Consider the following 23,028-nt stretch of genomic DNA (forward strand, 5'->3'; position numbering starts at 1 on the left):
ATGTTAAATCGAGTAAATGGATAATTTGTTTGTGGTACTAAAAATAGTTCTGAGTGAACAATAGCCTTTAAAATGACTTAAAATATAGATAGAAATGCTACAGCCACTGTAATGTCTTGAACAAGAACATCAAAACACTCAAACTCAGAGTGAGGGTTAAAACTTTTATTTTTAAATAGTGATGAACAACTATGTTGATTAGCCTATTGATGATTATTTTTAAATCGTTTCTTCACTGGAAGAAACACGTAACCTGCACGCATGTATATAATAAAGCGTTGCGCTTCACTTTCAAATCCGCAGAGTATATATATATATAGCACTATGCTATATTATGATTTTTCAATGGTTTTAATATATCATGCAGCCCTAGAAAACGAATGCACCACTTCCAGTATTTTGCCGGTTAATCGCAACCGGTAAATTTAACCGGTAAATTGCAATCAATCGAGGATTTTTAGAATCGAGCACTCATTTGATTGCCCTAATCTCAAGAATCATATTACAAGCACAGTAAATCGTTACTGATCTTGAATTTATGAATACGTTTTTTGCCAGCATCATAAAGCTGACAGACCGCAAGAAGCCGCTAAGACGCCGGAGGAGTCCAACAGACATGATAAAGGAGATAAAAGGTATATAGACTAAATGATTCACAGGAAAAAAATAAGTTTGATCCATTTTATGGTTTTAAAGACTTGAGAACTGATATTAATTACAGATCTGACAGCAAAAAGAAGAGTAAAAAGGAAAAGAAGAGTAAGAAGGAGAAGAAGGAGAAAAAGAAGAAAAAAGAGAAGACGAAACACCGAAGCAGAAGGGACTCTTCAGATTCTGACTCTGAAATGTACAGTAAAAGGTAAACTGTGTATATTTTTTCCATTGTGTCAATTAACTAAATACCATCATTTACTTTTTGTTATAGATTATTTTATATGTAAAACTATAGATTTTTTATTTATCTAAGGTGTAACGCAGTTTCTTCACAAGAGGGCGTTGTAACACAATTTAACTGCTTTAGTTCATCACATCTTTTAGTTGGTTTCCTCTTCTTATTACATAATACAGTCCTTTTGAAGACAGTGGTACAACTTGGTTTGGGCTGAAAAAAAATGATCAAACTATGGTTCTGTTCAAAAACTTAGGGAGCTTCTAAGGTATTTTTATTACTTTTAGATTACTTTTGACATAACACTTTTATCACAGATTTGAATGGGATTATTGTGTACCATATTGATATGAGAGAGAGAGAATATTCCATTCTTTGTTGTCATGAAGTGCATTTAACATTAATTTACGCCAGAGTTTCTAACTTAGTGAAAAAACTGCAGGGAGTTCGTGAGTTGGTTTAAAAGTATTAAAATAAGTAAATCACAAAAAAATTACATTTTACAGTAAATCATTTTTAAATAATAACAATCAAAATAAAATACTAAAAATAGAAATATATTTTATTTGTTTACCTGCATGTCAATGTGTCCATTAACAGGATTAATCAGAGAGCCGTAAACATAGAAATTTGATTAAATTTCATAGGATTGCATGCTTTGACTACAGCATAATCACGTATTTATATTTTTTTGGTTCTCTCTTGTTTATGCATGTGTTCATTTCTTTTTATGACAGCCTGGACAAAAATTATGTTGGCAATTTGGCATGTTTCACTGCGTCATCACAAATAAAACAATTTACTCAAAGCACTACTACACAATATGTTTAAAAAATCTTTAACAAATTTTAATAATATTTGAATAAAAGGTGAAGATGTCAACTCAACTTGGATTATCTCGGCAAAGGAGAAGTGCTCACTAACACAGATTTAGACAGATTTGTGAACAATATTTGAGAGAAATAGGCCTTTTGTGTACATAGAAAAAGTCTTAGATCTTTGAGTTCAGCTCATGAAAAATGGGGGCAAAAACAAAAGTGTTGCGTTTATAATTTTGTTCAGTATATTTATTTATTTTTAAATCATACCAAATCACAATTCATTAAATTTTTAACATTGCACCCTATGATGCCTACAGTGGCAGCTAACTTGATTTTGGAAAAGAGCTGTAGTTTGATTAGATTTGGGAATCACAAATAGCACTCATTTAAATTAGTGTTTTTTTTGTTTTGTTTGTTTTTATGGAAGCTGAGATTGTCGGGTGATATTTCATATTTTAACTTCACCGATGCCTCTGTGACTGTGACACTTAAACTGCTTAGGATGGGGATCACAATTTTTAACTGTGATTTATATCACCGTATCAGTGTTACACACCACCAACTTTTTATAAATCGAACAAAACCTCACAAGCTTCATTACATTCATAAATTCACTACATAAAGTACACTTACGCTTAGTGGTATGTACTACTATAGCAAGTCTCAACTGTTTGATTGTTAGGGTTCAAATTTAAACTATAGTTGGATAAAAGTTGGATATATAACATCCTACTTTACATTCATGCATAAATACACTATAGTCATGTAAAGCGATCCATACCATGGTCTGTCTGAATACCCTATTCTGATTGGCTAGAAGGTGTGCAATAAAATAGTTTAATGCACAGGTAGTTCCCAGTCAGTTTAATCACCGTTCTATATTAATGCTCTGTTTTCATTGAAGCACACACACACACACGCGCGCCGGAGATCGTGCTGAACACACACAGAAACATTCAGGAGCACAGAAACTTATCAACGGCCCATGGATTTTATCGATAAAATAGCTTTGCCACTGAATCGCTGAGCAGTGATGACACAAAATGTGATGTAAAAAATTAAACTAAGATAAATCATATTTTTGCACCTTGAATGTAAAAATTACAACCTATGCAATGCAACTGAAAACCAAAGTGACACACTTTAGAGAATTGTTTTTAAACTTGTAATAACTAGCTGCATTTTTGTTCACACCCCTGATTAATACTAGTTGAAGCACCCTTTTATTACAGCACCAAGTCTGTTTAAATAGGAGTCTATCAGCGTGCCACATCTTGACTTGGGAATATCTTCCCACTTTTTGCAAAAACATTGCAGATCTGTTTAATTGTGATCATGGCATCTCATGTGCACGATCCTCTTCAGGTCCCCTTACATATTTTCTATAGGAATCCGGTCTGGGCTCTGGCGGGGCCATTCCAAAACATTCATCTGTCTTTGCTGAAGCCATACTTTTGTTGATTTAGATGTGTTTTGGATCATTGTCTTGCTGAAAGGGGAAAGTTCTCTTCATTTTCAGCTTTTGAGCAGACAACACAAAAGTCTATACCAAAATCAACTGATTGGAGCCAGAGATGTAAAGAGAACCTGAAAACCATACTTTAAAGGACAAGTTCGGTATTTTACACTTAAAGCCCTGTTTTCAGATCGTTTCTGATGAAATAGAACGGTTAAGATTGAAATTTGGACACATGCTGCTGGCCCGAAAATTTTCGGTTTGTGTTAGCACCACCCCACCTCCAGAATGGTTGCATAGGTGCACTGGAACTATCCTTCCTAAAACGCATTAAACTTTCGTTTACAAAGACGTGAAACTCACCGAGTGGTCAGGGGTGTTCACTGATATGCTCACACAAAAATCGCTGCAAAAGATGCTTTCCAACAGGTGTTTTACCATTCGTTGTAAAACTGTGGACCTTTTTTTCCAAACGCCTCACACCCGTACATTCTTCCGTTGAGAGCTTGAATAATAGACACTCCAGCCCTGCGGCGGAGTAATACCGTACCTCACAGCACATCCAATACAAGTCAATGGAGTTGGACAAAAACTACGATAAAACCTGTTGGAAAGCATCTTTTGCAGCGATTTTTGTGTGAGCATATCAGTGAACACCCCTGACCACTCAGTGAGTTTCACGTCTTTGTAAACGAAAGTTTAATGCGTTTTAGGAAGGATAGTTCCAGTGCACCTATGCAACCATTCTGGAGGTGGGGGGGTGCTACCACAAACCTATAATTCTCGGGACAGCAGCATGTGTCCAAATTTCAATCTTAACCGTTCTATTTCATCAGAAACGATCTGAAAACAGGGCTTTAAGTGTAAAATACCGAACTTGTCCTTTGAGTAAATGTTGAGATCAACGACTCTTGAGTCAAAACAATGGCAGTGACATTTTAAGATATCTCAGATATAGTTCTAGTGCAAGTGGCTTTCAGTTAAAACAGCTCACACATTAATTTAGTCTGAGACTAGCCTTTAACCCGTGGTTTCACAGACAAGGCTTGAGTATCTAGTCTTAATAGTATTTTACTCATACTGAATGTAGGCCCAAATATGCATTAGTCCTCAACACCTTTATTTTTTTTAAATCAAAATAAAACTGAACAGCTCAGTATTGCAATTAATCAAGGTGGACACAACAGCCTCTTAAAAGTCTACAAACAGTGAAGTCTCAGTGCTGGTTTGGGCCTCATCAGTGGCTGCATGTCCTCATCTCATATATGAAACACCTGCGGTTCAGCAACTACATGCTAATGAACTCGCGTTCGTGTAAAGTAGCCTTGTTGACAGGTTTGGGAGAGTGAAGGCAAAATGCACAAGATATCCCTTACGAAAAAAAACTATACTTCAAGTTCATTTTTTTTAAGTATAATTAACTTTATGTAGTAAGTATACTAATATCAATGTACTTGTATTATACTATTGTACTATTTCAATACTGCTTGGGACTAAATTGGCCCACTTTTTATTATATAAAAGTATATGTGTAAGTGTACTTACTATAAGTGTAACAGTAGTAAACTTTAAGTGCAAAACTAGTTCACAACTACATTTCTCATTTGTACTGAATACACTTTTTTTTCCGTAAGGGACAGTACCTTCAATGTCCTGTAGATGCCCGTATCACTTCTTTTATAGCAGAAATAAACTGCTGCAGAAAAGGTTAGGTGCCAAACAAAATGTAATAATAATTGCATTTCTCATTACAAATCTATTGGAGTAAAGAGTACATATACTTACTCAAAAATGTAGTCGAGTAGAGAGTAAAAGTTGCCAATATCTTTGATACTATAAGTCAAAGTACAAAGTTTATCCAAAAAGATACTTAAGTACAGTAACTAATTACATTTAGACAAATACTATAAAGGCCCCAATATACTCAAGGCAAAGTTTGGTTTATTTTTGTTCTTCGCTTTGGGGTAAAAAGAAGTTTTACGCTACGTGAGCAGCGGTATACTGTTAGCAAACATCCCGATGCCGCGCACACTGCTGAGAGCCAAGTTTAGAGCAATATGAAAATATGTGCTGTGCGCTTTTGATTCAATAACAAAAATGACAGTGGTGAGAACTAGTACTCCAGTAAATTCACATCATGTTTATTTATATAGCACTTTATACAATAGATTGTTTAAAATCAAGCAGCTTGATTCTTGAACATGAATTAAACATGAAAAACAGTGTCAGTGTCACTTTCAATTAGAATTATAACCTAATTTTCTACTATAAAGCGGCTGTCCAGTGTGTTCATGTTTTTACCCGTGGACGTCTGACCTCAATGGGCAAAGAAGATTTCCACGTCAAAGAAGGCGGAGCCTCTGAGCCACGCCTATTATTTTTCCATGGGTATGCTGTTCTTTTCCAGATGTGCGGTGTTGTTTTTGTCCCAAACATACCCGTTACAATTTTGGCCAAAAAGTTCAATAATGGTCTCATCAGACCATGGATTTGGGTGACTGTGTTTCATGGTATATCTTATTCACCTAATATATCAAATTTTTTGTAGCCCTCGCCTGAGCGACACTTTTTAACGAGATCCCATTAATGCTTCGTAATCTCTTGTAGAAGCATTCAAATAGGGAGGATGTCAGAAAAATCTTAAAAGAACAGCTGAGATGTATTCAGATAAAAAGTTCGGATATGATATATCTTCTCCTTTTTTACATCACAAAAACCAGCTGTTTTAACAGAGGTGTGTAGACTTTGTGTACATCCACTGTTTATATACTGTCCAATTTAATCCGCATATGTAAAGCAATATATAAAATGTAGCACATCTCAACTGCTTGACTTTATTTAGTACCAAAATGTAATTAATATTATCACCCAGCTTTTTATATTAAGTTGGATATGTAAGTACACCCAGCTTTATCTGTATACATCAGTGTACTCGCATAGGGCGATATGTACTATATAGAAGTATATTCAGTTCAAAAAACTGTTCGATTGCTTGTATTATCGCAAAATATAAGCTATATTATCGCCCAGCTCTAATCTTCTAATTGCGACTATAAGGCATGAATATATTAAGATGTTATACACATCAACATTATCATTTTCTTTAAAGAAGTTTTGAAAAAAATGTGTATTGTGAAAAGTGCTAAATAAATAAATGTGACATATTTGATATAATCCGTAGACAAGGATAGTGTATTCCTCATAGTCCATGTCTGAATTATGGTCCTCCCCTCAAACAGAACCAAACTTCCCATGCTCACCAGGAATAAATGATTGTCTAGGTGTGTTTTGTGCTCCCCAGGCCGAGAAAAGATTCCCGGGACCACCATGGTCCTAATCCATCAAGGAGCAGTCAGAGTGGAGCCGGAGCCCGTGACAGCCATTCAGGAGGAGGGCCAAAGGCTGACCGCAGGACACTGCCCCCCCCTCGCCAGCGGCACGACACGGACTCGTCCTCTGATGGGCCAAGCTACCGGCGGCGCCACCACACCAGCTCAGACCCCTGATGCCCCGTCCACACCTCCTCACCCCGAGAATGGATCTGATTTGCCCCTTTGTCAAGCCCTGGACAACTTAGAGACACGGCAGCTCAGCGAGGACAGATTCATATGCAGCACACTAGTAAGGAGTTCTGGGTGTCATGTAAATGTGGAGGAAAACTTTACCTTCGGACTAATTAGCTTGTACAGCACTCTTATTCTGGACACAAAGTGAGACTGCATTTCCTTTTCCCAAAAACGAAATTCTCTCATCATTTATTCACCCTCATGCCATCTACGATGTATATGACTTTCTTTCTTACGTTAAACACACAAACTAATATTTTTAGGAAAATAATCAATCTCTGCGAGTCCATAAAATGCAAGTGGCCAAATAGAAATGATAGGTGTGTAAGAATTTTTTTTCAAAAGTTAAAAATATGAGTATTTTTTCTCACACATACCTATCGTTTCTAATCAGAAGACATTGATTCATCCACTGGGGTCATATGGATTACCGTCCGATTGCTGTGTGTGGTTTTTCAAACGTCAACAGAGTGGCACACATTCACTTGCATTATATGGACTCACAGAGATTGATTATTTTCCTAAAAATATTAGTTTGTGTTTATCGGAAGAAATAAAGTCCTATATGCAGATGGGATGAGGGTGAATAAATCATTTCCCCTCAAAATACTCATCACTCTAATGCTAAAAAACAAACTAGTTTTATGCCATTTGTTGTCTTGCTGTGTTTGAATTTATGCTAATTCTTATAAAAAGAATTACAGCAATCAGAATGACAAAAACTCAGTTGAATTTTGGAATAAAATTGGCTTGTTTGTCATGAAAATAATATCACACAATGCACAAAAAAAAAGGTTGAATTCTCTTTATGCAAAATACAATTTATTTTTTCCTTTTGGGTTTTGAACTGAAATTATATCTGGACAAGTTTTGGTCTTCGATGCATAAGAGAAAACTCAGATCTCCAGTGATTACAGCAGATATGATTTACTTTTTATTCTTGTATATGTTTGGTGAAATAAACTTTTTCCATCACATTGTTATGGTCAATGCACCTGCCCTCAACACCTCTATCCTTCAGATATTGTTTTCTCAGTCTAATCTGTTCTTATTTTAAAAGTGCTGCTTCCTGGCTGCAGGAATGCGCTCCTGTCGCTAGAATAGAGGAGTGTTTGCATTTGCATTGAGTTGCTGTGAAAGGCGGTATTCTGCTGGCTGGCACCTGGGGCCATGCGAGAAAAGAGCAAAGCGCAGACAAAAGACAAGTGCAAAAATCCCGGCCCAGGGATGGCCCGAGCGCCACACACAAACCCCAAGCCGCTGGAGCAGCAGGAGTGGGCTGAACAAAAGCCACCCTGTAAGAGAGCCAGCGAACCCCTCCTTTTCCCACCATCATGCCTTCCCTGCCACGCATTACTGGCTTGGTTGCATTATCCATGGCAGCCTAATCGGGCCAAAGGAACGTTGTTGTAGATTGCTTTCCCTCCCCCTCGTTGGGCGCCTGATTCCAGGCTGCTGACCCCGTAGGCCCGGCCCATCCTATTTGTCACTTATTAAAGTGCTTCTGCTGAGAAGGCGAGGGAGGTGTTTGGAGAACTGGAGGGCGTTTGAGTGGAGAATTAATGAGTTCCTCAAGAGAACACCCGACAAACCAGGCACACGCACCACATATCTCTGCCGTCCCGTCCACTGAACGCCCAGGCACTCGCCACAGATGCTTATTGCTCAAGCAACTCTGCTCATTTCTCGAAAAAGGTTTGATGTTAAGTTAACCCCTCAGTTAGATGGCTAAACATTTTTGAATCTAAAAATCAGGTTTGATGAATGTCTTTGCTCTTCTTAATTGTCATTTCATCTGAACATCAACATTTGTGAGATTTAGTCAGTTGAAACAGTTCTCAGGTTGATTAACCCTTTCCCCACTAGCCTTAAAAAAAAAAAAAAAAAATTCACTAAGCTTTCATGGCCCCCAGAATATTTTGTTGTATGAATATCTGAGCATGCAATATGTGCGGGGTAATGCATTAAATGATTTTAATGCACAATGTGGATGGAAAAAAACACCTGACACGAAGTGCATTCAAATCGCCTCATCCTTCCCTGGGTAATTTTGACCCGGATTTTCTTTTTTTTATTTAAATATTGAGTGATCATCGGAGGGGTTCAAGAATTTTTAATGGATTCGAGGAGTTTCATGGTTGAAATTTAAAAAAAGTTACAAATCCTTCCTTCTCGGGTCAAATTGACCCCCATAGCAATGAATAGAATGCAAGGGATGCTTTAGTACACATAGAAAAACCTAAAAATGCTCAAAATTCAAACTTAAAATGCTTAACTTTTACCAAAAAAAATATTTTATAATGTCTACATGTGTATCTGAGTGCATACTGAAGAGAAATGACTTTAGGACCCAGTGGAAACAACTCATTTGCTCCATATAGAGCTATAAGGCCATCTAGTGGCAAGAGCTATGAAATATCATTATATTGTTTTAGTTTTTTTTCCCATAAGGGGTAGACACCCAATGTAAGATATTTTGAGCTGAATTAAAAGGTTTAGGCATAAAATTGTGAGTTATTTTGAATTTAATGGTAATTTGCCAGCATTGACAACTCAAAGCTGTTATTGATGTTTGCAGCGCAATATTTGAGTGAAAGGGCAAAAATTAATCGCTTTCAATCAGACACAGATATATAGTGGTGCGGTAAGATAACTTAAGATATTTAAAGCTGCAGTCTGTAACTTTTTTAGTGTTCAAAATTTACTAAATTTATATAGTAAGCAAGTACATTATGAATGAATTTTCCAAACCATGTTTTTGTCTTATCCTGAATCACTACGGAACACCTATAATAAGCGTTTATATTGGGACTATTTTAGACTGGCACGGGTCATACCACTGCGGAGTAGCCCAGTACCTGCGTGACTCGTCATAGACTTAGGCCCCATCCACACTACTGCGTTTTAGTTTAGAAACGGAGAATTAAAACGAATACGATCTCCATCCACACCAGCATTTTAGCTCCATCCACATTAAAACGACTGAAAACGCGGATCACGTGACCATTCACCAACACTGGCATGCGCGTGCTGGTGTAAACCTAGAGACTTTCAAACACAGACTGTAAAAAAAATGCTTTCAAACATCAAAATGTCGTTTATTAATATGTATTTGTGTCAAAATGACATATAAACATCTTTTCCTATTCTATAAACCCTTCCAACACGCTTGCGTGTCGCATGAAAAATAGGCGTCAGTTCTATTTCTAGCATGCACGCGTTTACCGCGCAAACTGCACAAGACGCAGCAGTTTCTTACAGTAAGAAACTGTTCCAGCGGGTGGAGTTTACTGGTACTGAATATTACCTGTGTATACTCCATGACTGATGACACCCAATCATAGAGCCGAGCGTGAGCCTCTGCGTCATCGTTTCTAAAGTCCTCCGTTTTGACCCGTCTTCACTAAAACGCCCTCCGGAGATTCAAAACGCAAAACGGGGTCGGCAGTGTTTCTAAACTTCTCTGTTTTAGGTCTTCGTTTTTGCTGTTTTAGTCTGGACGGGAGGTGCAAACGTAGCAAAAGGTCTCCGTTTCTAAACGAAAACGCAGTAGTGTGGATGGGGCTTTAAACCGAGAGAAGGAGATCCGGCTACAATGTTCTTCCACAACACGCATGCAGTTCTGTTTATTAACGGCTAGAGTGCCAAAAGTTACGGACTGCAGCTTTAAATTAATGAATTATAGCGTTTATTTGAATTAATTATTGAGAGCGAGATGAGAGAATGAGAGATGGGTGTGTGAATTACGTTCATCTGTGCAGCGTCTCTATTGACAACAAAGCTGTGAGTTTAATTACCTCAAAAACAGCGACGTTACCCCCTCACTGCTGAGAAATATAAAGTAGCAATTCAATAGCAAAGCTATTTTATTCATAGAAGTCGCAGGGCAGCGCTGAAAACTATTTTCTGTGCTCCTGAATGTGTGTGTGTGTGTGTGTGTGTGTGTGTGTGTGTGTGTGTGTGTGTGTGCTTCAATGAAAACAGCACATTAATATAGAATGGTAACTGACTTGGAACTACTTGTGCATTAAACTGCATTAGTCATTCGGTAACGTTAGGCAGTTTTGATTTATATGCTGTTTAATGTTTGATTTCACATGTACGTAAGCAACGGTTTTATCGCTTGTTTCTGCTTCTTCGCCTGTGTTATGAATGACAAATTCTCTAATCTTTCAGAAGTGACTTTTGGAGTGGAAGTCTACAATTGTGAGATATAAACACGATATCCTTGTGTCATAAACTTACAAAAAAAGTCACAATTCTGAGATCGTAATAATAATAGGTTTAATAAAATGTTATAGGTTTAAATATTATTTCATGCTGTAACTGAAGGGCTAAAATATGGAACTTTTCCATAAACTAAAAAAAATATACAATGAGAAAAGAAAAACAATCGAAAACAATGAACTAAATTGTAAAAGTTTAATACGGTCTTTAAATAAACTGTATTTTTTGTTATCAATTTTCTAAGCTTCCATTTTGCTAAACATGGTTTATGAATGCGCTGCCAGAGTTTTTGCTTGTGCTTTCAGATTTTTCATTTAAAGCCCTGAGATACTCACGTCTGATTTTGACGGACTGAACAGAAGAAACGAACCAGAGAAGATTTCCACATCAAAGAAGGCGGATCCTCATCCTCGCATCTATTACGTACTCAATGCTGTATGAAGGTGTTTACCAGCTGGAGTGAACTTTTCTGGAAAGCTCGCTTTGGCAAGCTGTTACAAATTCCCGAAAGGAACTCCAAATAAACGTAGTTTTGGCCTGATTTTGTTCGAAATCACGTCACACCAGTTCGTTCAGTTTTGCTTGAAGTATATCAGGGTATATAAAGTATGTATGATGCTGTTCATCACTTACACTAACAAAGCAATACATTTTCATCGAAAATGTCACAGCATTGTTTAGCCAATGGCTGTAAAAACCACTGAGCTGTTGAACATGGCAAAATATGAATGATAAGGTGGTTGGGGGTTATCTTCATCTCTATCAGCTTGTGATATCATTTGTTAAAGTCTCACATAGTGCACGTTCTAATTAGATAAGTTTGAGGCATATCGGTTCAGGTGCATAGCTGGATTAGGTCAATAGTTAAACTAACCTAAGGGTATGTCCACATGGCTAGTGCTGGGTTGAAAACCCTAAAACACTTGTGGTGTTCCGAGTCAAAAATGACCGGCCTGCAAAAAATTGCTTACAAATCTCTCGTTATGTTTCCTTATTACCAAACATTGGATTCAATCATTTCAATCTGATGTAGTCAGCCGGATCCGGGCCGTATCCAGATCAGATGGTGGACCTGCGCTTAGACACGACCACAGCGCATCCCTGAAGTGTCAGCAGAGGTTGTGTCCACTAGACTCTCCCCTGTGAAGGCCTCATCGACACGACAGCCATCGGCACAGATCCTCAACAAACTCGTCTCCATACCGGCGTGATGACTCGATCTTCAACCAGATGGAACTGGATAATATTCTGAATGTTCCAATCCAATCTGACTTCTGACCTGTAATGCTGCCACCTGATGGAGTTTTGGTTCCTTGCCACTGTCGCCATTGGCTTTTGGCTTGCTTAGTTTGGGACGCTTAATATTCAACTATGATATTGATCTGCCTGCATTGACACCATTATATGAGAACTGAACTGAACTGGACGATGACATCACTGTTTTCTTCAGAGTGGCTATATATATAAATGAACTAAATTAATAACTTTTTTACAACAAAAATGAACCATTACTGAACTTACTAAAGCTTGGTTGATCATTATTTTCCTTTTATCACTGTAAAGCTGCTTTGAAATAAAGGTGACTTAACTTGACTTGTCAGCTGGTTTTCTTTCAATTAGGACAGGTTTTGTATTTATTTTTTAAAGTGATTGATCGTAGGCCTCACTGATTTGAGAATAAAGTTCATCTCTGTGAAAAAGAAAGCCTGTAATACTAAAAATAGTTTGAGCTATTGTGCATTAACGTGTGTGTGTGTATGTGCGCGGATTCAAGAGTATGCATGTATATACACATGCACAGGTCCGAGGCCTTTATTTTTGCAAGCCCATGTACATATGTGAATATGAATATGGTGAACACACTCCTGAACACTAATTGTTTCTCTGATTTTCAACTCCCCCATTCATTTTCAATGGGCGGCCATTTTTGACCAATATAAGCTCAGTACACATATAAGCTAAATACAAAACCTGTCCTTATTTAAAGAAAACAAGTTTACAAAAAGATTGAATCCAATATTTGGTGATAAAATAGCATAACAAGAGATATAAGCTTTTTTTTTTTAGCTGGTCATTTTTGACTGGGAACACCACAAGTGTGACTTTGACTAAATTATCCACAAATAATGCTTTTTTCACTCAAAAACTGAGGTATGTAAGCTCAGATGAATGAGGCCTATGATCAATCAATTCCAAAAAGAAATATAAAACCGGTCCTAATTGAAAGATAACAAGTTGACAAAAAGATTTAATCCAATATTTGGTGATGATGTAAGCATAATGAGAGATTTAGTTTTAGAAGCAATTTTTTGTAGGCCGCTGATTTTTGACCGGGAACACCACAAGTGTTACAAAGTGGGGAAAAACCGCACAAAAAGTATAAAAAAAAATTGGGCAAGTTGTTAGACTCAGTAAATTTGAGTCCAATGCAATAACATTAACTAGCATTTTCGGGTACGGGAAAATCCTCTCCGTGTCAAAATGACCCGAACACAACATAAGGGTTAGTTAAATAACACTATCTCTTCGCTAGCCCACATACACACAAGTCAAGCCGCTAGATGAGAGTACATAAGTCTTGGCGAGATCTATTTGTTTTGGGGGGCTGTATTGTCCTATTGTCTTCCTATCATCTCTGTGTGATGATTATATGTGTATTAATGTTGCAGCATGTTTTAGGTTCTCTAAGCACCAGGCATGTGTTGGCTTGTATTGTGTCGCTCTTCTTGTTCCCGCTCTGTCAGGGGATTTATGCAGCAGCAGCAGTATATCTTTCATGCTCACAGCAGCGTGTCTGTGTATCTATTAGCAGTAGCAAGTCTAGTTGGCCAAGACCAAATACATTAACATTACCATATTCAATAACATGCTAAAACTATTTCAGGTCTATTTAGAATAAGTCTGGATTAACTGTAAACGTCCTGTGAGTATACCATGTGAATGGAAATGAGACAGACCATCTAGGTAAGCAGGCTCTGAAATATTTGGAAATTGACTTTAAAGTGGCAATAAGTATAAACTGAAGTGAAAGGGTGTTACTCTTTTCTGTGAATGTGCGCAACTTCCAGTTCATTATAGATCAATAACTGTAACAATAACAAAATGCTGTAAATGGTATAATTTGTGCTACAAACCAGTGTGTTTATGATTACGATAATATGTTAACAAATGAGTTTTCAATATCAAACAGGTGAACTCATCATCAGGTACTCAATGCATTTGAATGAGTAAAGCAGAAGGTCTATATATCGCTTCTCTTCACTTACTGCCCCAGGATACATGCTCACAAATGGATAAAATACTTTCTAATTACATCTGGAGAAACAAACCTCATAAACATAAAGAAAAATTAATAAACTGTCTGGAGGTGGCATACATATTGTGGATTTTAAAGTTTCCAACCAAATTCTGAAAGATAATAGGATTAAAAACCTTTTGAAAAATGTTGTTCCTCATTATTTTATATAAACACAATTTCTCTCACAGCAGATGTTTTATATGGAACAAAGGTAATCACTCATAACAGTGTAATATATTAATTGTAAACCAATTTTTTGACAAGAATGAGCAATTATGCACTTATTTTTCAAAATATGTTTTAAAGTTTTTAACTTTGCTTTGATAAACTCTAAGAACAGGAATTTCAACTTAATATAAAGTTTTAGGGTTGAAGATTAACATATAATTATTTTTTTCAGTTATGAGCCACCTTTTTCAATGAATTACTGATGCCATGGCAGTCAATAAATATTTCAAAGCAGCAGATTAACAAGAGCACACCAGTAAACGTCCAGTTATACTAATATCTTTAATTACAGTGCATTTCTGTCAAAATGAAAAACAATAAAAAAAGACATTGGTTAAGAGTCACACTATACAACAGTTTGCTATGAGATTCACATAGTTTCGACCCCAAGTAATCAGTGTCTACCAAATCAGAGGTTAATTGAGAAGAAAGAGAGAGAGAGAATAAAAGATAAATAATAAAGTGGTTTTTAAACCATCAGTTCTAACATTGCATTAACAGTGACCATGTGATTGACGTGAAGGTTGTTAATCTCTAACAGGTGTCTCTGCGGACAGTAAAGGCACCAGGGCTTATGGGGGAAAATCACTTCTACATGCAAAACACAAAACTCAAACATGTCTTTGATATTAACATGCCAACATTCTTATAGTTGTTTTATGTCTTAAATCTATAAAAATGCACTACTGATTTGTTAGATATTAAGTTATAATGTGCTAAGATGAGGTCGGTGTTGTTTATTCCTTGTGCTGGTTAGATATTGAGTTCATAACACACTTAAATCCAGAACATGAAATTGAAAATAACACTTAAACAGAGTGTCAAAACAACAGGAAATTTATTTAAATTAAGGTTTCAGTTTATTTTAAGGGTGAACCTCCACAAATATGCCCAAGTGACATTTCACCCGCCAAAAATAAATAATTGTAATATTTTGTAAAAAGAAAACAAAGCCTATTTTTGTAAAACAACTAAAAAAATTATATTGTTGCATTATTATTTTTTTAATGACCAACCTCCCCTTAAAAAATATCATTACTGTTACGAGCCTGAACATTTTACCTCAAACCTTTGTTAACCTGAGCCGCACCGACTTTTCTTCCACATATTCACAAAAAACATATGCTGTGTATTGGGAATCTGATTTAAAAAAATAAAAATAATAATAATAATCTGAATCTTTGTGTAGCTGACTTAATGATTTAAAGGCATCACTCCTCTGTGGCTTCTAAAGTATCACGACAGTAAAGCTAGAGGTCACGTCAGCCTTGGCTGAGAAGACAGTGTAATCGATTTTTGGTTTCTCTTCCTCAAAATTGAACCGTAATATGTGCAGGTAGTGTCCGTAATGTTTGATTTCCTTTACTCAGTTCAAGACAAACAAAACAGTTTTGTTTACAGTACATCTAAAAGAGAGTCGTCTTATAAGCACAATAAAATAATACATGTGCAAGATTCAAATGAGACCTGACAGAGTTTACAGGACTAACGTTCTTCAAACTCTTTCCAATGACTCAAACAGAAAGAATGTGAAAAAAAAAAAAAAACGTAACAATGAAGGGCTATATCTATTTTGCATAATGGTGCTCAAAAAAGCTGCCTCACAACAAAAAACTATTTACATTAAAGTGAGTAACACTTTTTCTCTCTGTATTTGAAATGAGCGCAGCTTCCAGCACCGTCGGTTTAAAAACAAGAGTAAAGCGAGTGTTGAGAATATGAAACTAGGGAAGAGCAGTACAGTGGGGCATTATTTGTGGTTTTTCAGTTGGTTGGACAACCAATCGAGTCCTTCATAGAGGCCATCGCCGCTTGTGGCGCACGTGGCCTGAATGTACCAGTTCCTGTGCCGGAGCGAATGCAGCCCCAGCTTGTCCGTGATTTCCGCAGCGTTCATGGCGTTCGGTAGATCCTGTCGGACAAAGACATTGTCAAATATGTAAAATAAAATGCATTTGGAAAGAACTGCAGATAATCAGTTGAAATCTGTTAGCACCTGTTTGTTGGCAAACACTAGCAGGACTGCTTCCCTGAGCTCATCCTCAGCCAACATTCTCATCAGCTCCTCTCGTGCCTCATTCACACGCTCTCTGTCATTGCTGTCAACCACAAAGATCAGACCTAAAGAAAGAAAGAAAGAAAAAAAAAAACATCAGAATAATGGACTGGTGTGAGAGACCAGCTTATATTTGGTTCCAGCCACAGATTAGGGATGAAATGGTAACCGCTTTGACGATAAACCATGATAAAAAAAATTCCTGACGGTTAGTATTACCGTTTCATATTTGAAATGACTCACTCGCATGTTTTTCCAACCCCATAAGACTTTCGTTCATCTTCGGAACACAAATTAAGATATTTTTGATGAAATCTGAGAGCTGTCTAATTTCATTCTGCCGGTCCAGAAAAGTTAATAGTCCAAGTGACTACAGTGGCTCAACCTGAAGTTTATCAAGCGACGAGAATACTTTTCGTTGCTACCTTTCTGGGCCTTGCAATGGCAATAGCAGTTGCAATGACGTTGCTGCCTATGGGTGGTTCAGAAACCTCTCGGATTTCATCAAAAATATATCTTAATTTGTGTTCAGAAGATGAACGAAGAAGGTCTTACGTGTTTGGAACGACATGAGGGTGAATAATTAATGACAGAAATTTCATTATGGGGTGAACTAACCCTTTAAATATTGGCCAGTTTATTAGTATTATAGTATAATCATGGACAAATTGCTTGGTTTAACCATTCGTTTGAAATGATTCACTTGACTGCAAAGTTGGTACATAAGTGGCAAAGTGAGGAAGTAAATGTGGACTTGGACAACAAAATACAGACTAATTGATCTTATTCAAATTAGGGCTGTCACGATATGATATCGCAATTATCGCATCCCAAATAAAAGTTTGTTTTTTCATAATAAATGTGTGTGTACTGTGTATAATTATTTTGTATATTTAAATACACATACGTGCATGTATATATATATAAAAAAAAAAAGTTTAGATATACAATATTTATATAATATAAATTATATATAAATCTATAAACTGTATATACATGCAAATATTTCTTAAATATATACAAGCATGTGTGTGTATTTATATATATAAAATAATTCTACACAGTACACACACACACATTTATTATGTAAATACAAACTTTTATTTTGGACGCGATAATCTCGATATCATATCGTGACAGCCCTAATTCAAATATATAGTGATTACAGCAGCCCGATTAAAACTTTCTTAGACTACTAAAATACACTATCACACAGAAATGTCTGATAACACTGTCTGCACATTTGAATTAACTGGACTTCCCAACTCTAGCACCATACACTCAGGGCCCGACATTAATGCTCGTCCGAGACAAGTGGATTTTTTTGAAGGGGCAAGTGAAAGAGAATTGTATTTGTCGGACCAGACAAGTAGCCTGATTAAAATGTAAATAACTAAAATAATTAGGTAATCACCAAAAAGCGAGAATAATTCTGATTTTATTACATTTAGTATAAGTGGCGACTGATAGTGGATAATAAATAATAATGTATTATGTACCGGTGATAAGGTTGTGCTGTTGAGGCTCGCACAGCCTCATGAGTAGAAATAGAAACATATGAGTGCAAGTTGCAACACACACAAATAAACTTGGTTAACATACTGCGGTAAAAAATCTAAATGTGGAGTTTTTATATTTAGCACATGACACACAACCTAGAGTGCTGTTTTCCTGAATACCATCACGATTGAAACTGTGACTGATTTCATACAACAGTTCAATAAACAAGTAGTTAATATTAATGTCACTTAGATTTTAGAAGCAATATTGACTGTTTTTGTTCTATTTCAGCAGTGAAAATAGCTCTAAAAAAAGATCACAGCAGAACTTTAGCGCATCTCACAGCAACACTCAGTCATGTGTCTTTACTGAATGATTCAGTGTTTTGAACGAATCGGTTGAGTCTGTCTGCCTTATTCCGTAGATTTGTGGCTGTCAGACTGCTTATGAGATTTTACGGCGATGGTTCCCATTGTAGCTACCCAACTTACCGTAAATCCTCTAATATAGGCCCGGGCCTTTATTTTACTCAAGCGCATCGCGGCCCAGGCCTTTATTGGAAGGAGGCCAGAATTAGAGACAGGCCTTTATTTCTATTTGAGCAAAACGGACTACCAGTAGAATGAATAAAAACTAGATTTTGTGTCTATTTGAACCTATAAAATACTAGGTTAATTTATTGAAAATGTACAGTTACCATATAACATTATGGTATGCATACAGAACATTAACAACAAATAAATATAATATAAATGATATTTTTTTTGTGAAAAGCAATGATTCATTTTGAAACAGTATTTGTTCCAGCTTAGCTCCACAACAGCGCGCATCTGTGCATTCATTCATTCATTCATTCACACACACACACAGAAATGCGATTCATATTTAAAAAGTCTTTTTGCGTGTAACTTACAGACACTATTGCGATTAGAACAAAGCAAATATAGAACTGACCTATTTCTCAGCTGGATCCGTTCCTCGAAATAATACTTCCAAGCACTTCTGAGGTACATTTTCCAGGATTATCATTACTTAGATATTGTGTGTTATCCAGCTGATTGTGGGCGTTCACAGGTTTGCGTGGATCGCCTCAGATTATTTGCGTTTGAATAGCGCGCGCTCTCCGTAATTAAGATCAAAGTCAACAGAGTATTTTGAATCTCTTTTGCACTTAAGAAAAAAAGCGAGCCTATAGCGCCAGCGCGATTGTCGATCCCAGGGGGTTAAAAAATAGATTTTCGCCAAAAATCCTCTTTGGCTCCGCAGCTGCCATGGTAAACAACATTAGCCTACCGGTGACTGAAGTCTCACGTGCGAGTCAAGAGCGAAGTGATTGACATGACCAGGCTACCGTAGCTATGGCTTGGATTCATTAGCAAACATTGCCCCCCTGTGGTATTTGCATGTTACTATCACAAGCATGATGTTGTGGCCTGCCCAGAAAAACGTTGGTTCTAATAATAGCCCCGGCCACTATTAGAGACTGGCCTTTATTTACCTCCGCCGACAGCGAAATCGGGCAATGTTAGAGACCCGGCCGCGAATGGAATACAGGCCAATATTAGAGAATTTACGGTAAATACCTTTTTACAAACGCTGCAAAATCCTTTATTTTGACCACCAACGGACTGCAACCATGTCCTAAATTGTTTGTCTTCCAGCCACTTTCCCATTTTTCTGGTCTAGTTTTATTCCTGCTGTAGGTTTGGGAACCGAGAATCGGTTCTTATCCAGAACCATTAGTGTTTTTGAAAAAACTGGAACCGTGCGAAATTCCTAAGTTTCGGTTCCGAAAACGATTCTGGTGCGATGTGTGGGCGAAGTGCTGGAAGCTTATCCTTTAATAGAATATGAATATTCTCATGAATATTAAAATAGTAATGAATGCACTGAAAAGCCCTCGCGCTACTCATATACGTTTTGCGTCAGATATCAACGCAGAGAGAGAGTATAAAGACAGTAGAGCTGCATGATTAACCTTTAAAAGATCTCGATTCAAACACCCACTCGATCTTATTCCTAAATGACAAAAACTTCACACCGGAACATTCAAATCTGTTTGCGCTGTCGCTGACCCAGAAAGAGCAGTTGTCAATATGACACAGCTTTACTTTCAGTCTTTTCAACCACACAGTATCGATATTTCTGTGTTACAAATATTCAAGTGATCACAGAAGTACTAAGATAAAAGTTTATAGTTCGAGTTTAAACACTGATGTCTACGGTAGCAACCAAAACAGAGTAAATTACCTTTTGAAAGTCACTTCAGAATTTACTAAATGTATATAATGAGCGAGTACATCATGAATGCCTTTTTTCAAACCGTGTTTTTGTCTTATCCTGAATCACTTCGGTAAGCCTGTAATAAGCGTTTATACTTTGACAAGTATAAGAAATAAATCACAAAAGGATTGTGCATTTTTCCCTTGCTACTAGTTTTTATTAGTTGTTTAATAAATGTATTGAATGGGAACCGGAACCGAAATCATTTGGCGGAACCGGAAAATTTCTTCCGATTCCCAACCCTACCCAGGTCACATCCGCATCATGCCAATTTTGCTCCGGCCGGAAGCAATTTACCAAACTGGTCCCGTGTGTTTATCACACTAACGTACATATTTTGCGACAGCAAATAAAAAATATTAATTATGAAGTCTATATTCAAATAAATTGATAATGTAAAACATTTTTTCAAGACTATCTACATTTTTAATGCCTGTAGGATTCAAATGTAATGCTTTTTAATGCCATTTAAGGCCTTAATTTTCACAAAATCTATTTAAATGACTTTTAATGCCATGCGGAAACCCTGAAAAACGCACTCGTGGAAAATATTTAAATATGTCAAAGCTGATAGAACACTGATGAGAATATTATAGCTTCAAAATAGATTATATTTACACCACAATACAACTTTTTTACTCGGACAAGTGAATGACCGATTTACTTGTCTGAAGGACAAGCACATGACAAGGCATAAATGTTGAGCGTTGACACTGTATTACTGTCTTACCTTGTGTGTTCTGGAAATAATGACGCCACAATGGTCGAATCTTATCTTGACCACCGACGTCCCAAACTGTGAAACTTATATTCTTGTACTCCACAGTTTCAACGTTAAAGCCTTGAACACAAAAGAAAAAAAAAAAATATAAATATACATACACACGCATTATTTATTCTCTTTATCAGACACTGATAATGGGAAACAGATCTTGTTCATCTACCGATTGTTGGGATGGTGGTAACAATTTCTCCCAGCTTCAGCTTGTACAGAATCGTTGTCTTTCCAGCAGCATCAAGACCCACCATAAGAATCCTCATCTCTTTCTTGCCAAAGACTTTAAAGAGGTTTGCAAATAGGTTGCCCATGTTTGAGAGATGCTTTTTTCACTCCACTGAAACTAAACAGGACAAAAAGTGAATTAAAAAGCCACTTCCTCCAGCAGGACCAAGTGTGAAATACTTACTGACACAAATAGTGTGAAAAATCTTATGCATTTGTGCACTTCACAGACACGAACAGAGGCTAAACTTCAAGTCGACATAATGACAAAGCGTGATTCTCCAAGTGGATAACATGTACATGACAACTGAGACTCTTTAAAAAAAACAGGAAATGCTGTAAAAAGCTCTAACGACTGAATATATAATCAAATATTTCAATAATAAAGCTGACATAACTCAACAGCTTGGAGAAGAATTTTAAAATAATATTTACTAATAAAGGATGATAGTGTTCAGGGGCAGTTTTACATAACTTATTATATCTCATCTGTTTAGTAAGCATAGCGATTTCAGTAAAATATCAGGTTAACTTATTAGATCTGATCATCAGACGTTTTAGTAACATGGCCACACGTCTTTATAATAATTTAAAATAATAAGTCGATTAAACTAGTTTTTGTGGTTGACTAAAGCCTCTATAATACCCACACATAATTTTTACAAATATGTTGAGTGAGAGCAAGTTAATGTATTACATCATCTATACGATATTAGTTATTTGAGAAGTAAAGTTGACTTCGGATTGTTGTTTCCTTTGTCACAGACACTCACATCTGACCGGCTTTAGTTCAGTTTAACTCCGAAAATCTCCCACTAACCCCTTTTCACCGGTAACGCATCATACAATAGTATCTAGCGTTTGTTTTCACTGTGGTTAACAGTTCGAATACAACAATTAAAGTTGAAATTAAATATGTAAACGTATGTTTTTTAAATGAAAAAACTCACAGTTCAAGTTTCCTCAACTTCGAGGCGTTTCCTCCCTCAAGATGGCGGGTTTCCGGCCACGTCAGTGCGTCTCGCATCACTTCCGTCGAGAAGGTGATACATAACAGAGAACTCTGTAGGTCAGGTTTAGTACTACACGTGTGCATTTTCTTTTTTTCTTTTTTAATTATCAATGCATAAAATACAGAGATGACATGTTTATGGTATACAACTTTGTATGAACAATATGAAAAAGAAGAAGAAAATAATGAACAATAATTGGCTAAAGACTGAAAAAGAAAAAAGAAGAAGAGAATATAGAGAAAAAGAATATGAGGGTAAGATATTTAGGCCTATGCATCAATTAGGATATGCAAATTAAAGACATCCTTTTTTTTTCACAGTTAGGTCCAACATGCACATATTCATGTAAAAAAGTAGGTAATATGTGTCAGTGGCTTTTGACTAATTTAAAATGTACTGTATTATGGTAATATCGAAGTAACATGTTAACATTTTCTGTCCAATTTCAAAATGATCCGAGAAATGGCAATGTTATCTTACTGTCTCAGCATTTAGCCTATACCGATACAGATAGACAGATATAGGCAAAGAAATGTACAAATATAAATAAAAGTGGTCGTTTTGAAACTTTAATTTTTAACTTTAAACTTTTTTGCAGAATGTAGGCTATATCCTATCTTTAACAAGTGCAGCTGTATGTTTGTTTATTGAATCTGTTTTATCACCTTGGAAATGAGGTGTTAAATCA

General features: G+C 36.5%; 2 protein-coding genes and 1 long non-coding RNA gene across 3 annotated transcripts in view; 1 reads left to right on the top strand and 2 right to left on the bottom strand.

Annotated features, from left to right (window-relative positions):
* The window catches only part of cUnh1orf35 (chromosome Un C1orf35 homolog), an 11,789-nt gene extending 4,082 nt beyond the window's left edge, over positions 1-7,707 (top strand). The window contains exons 6-8 of the mRNA XM_082174099.1: positions 559-635; positions 722-859; positions 6,468-7,707. Of these exons, the coding sequence (XP_082030225.1) occupies positions 559-635; positions 722-859; positions 6,468-6,672 (420 nt within the window). The 3' untranslated portion in view covers positions 6,673-7,707. The remainder of the gene's footprint in view (positions 1-558; positions 636-721; positions 860-6,467) is intronic.
* Positions 7,708-14,748: 7,041 nt separating this feature from the next.
* On the bottom strand, positions 14,749-22,352 carry arf1 (ADP-ribosylation factor 1). The gene is made up of 5 exons (XM_082174138.1): positions 22,278-22,352; positions 21,269-21,445; positions 21,055-21,165; positions 16,482-16,606; positions 14,749-16,397 (listed from the first exon to the last, which is right to left on the bottom strand). The coding sequence occupies exons 2-5, from the start codon at positions 21,411-21,413 to the stop codon at positions 16,236-16,238; spliced, it is 543 nt and encodes a 180-aa protein (XP_082030264.1). The 5' UTR covers positions 21,414-21,445; positions 22,278-22,352; the 3' UTR covers positions 14,749-16,235.
* On the bottom strand, positions 17,876-21,048 carry LOC309501850. The gene is made up of 2 exons (XR_014206992.1): positions 19,616-21,048; positions 17,876-18,527 (listed from the first exon to the last, which is right to left on the bottom strand). It is a non-coding gene; the product is annotated as an uncharacterized lncRNA (long non-coding RNA).
* Positions 22,353-23,028: the final 676 nt, after the last annotated feature.

This window comes from Leuciscus leuciscus, assembly GCF_965113295.1.
Source record: "Leuciscus leuciscus genome assembly, chromosome: 6".
Classification (NCBI taxonomy): Eukaryota; Metazoa; Chordata; class Actinopteri; order Cypriniformes; family Leuciscidae; genus Leuciscus; species Leuciscus leuciscus.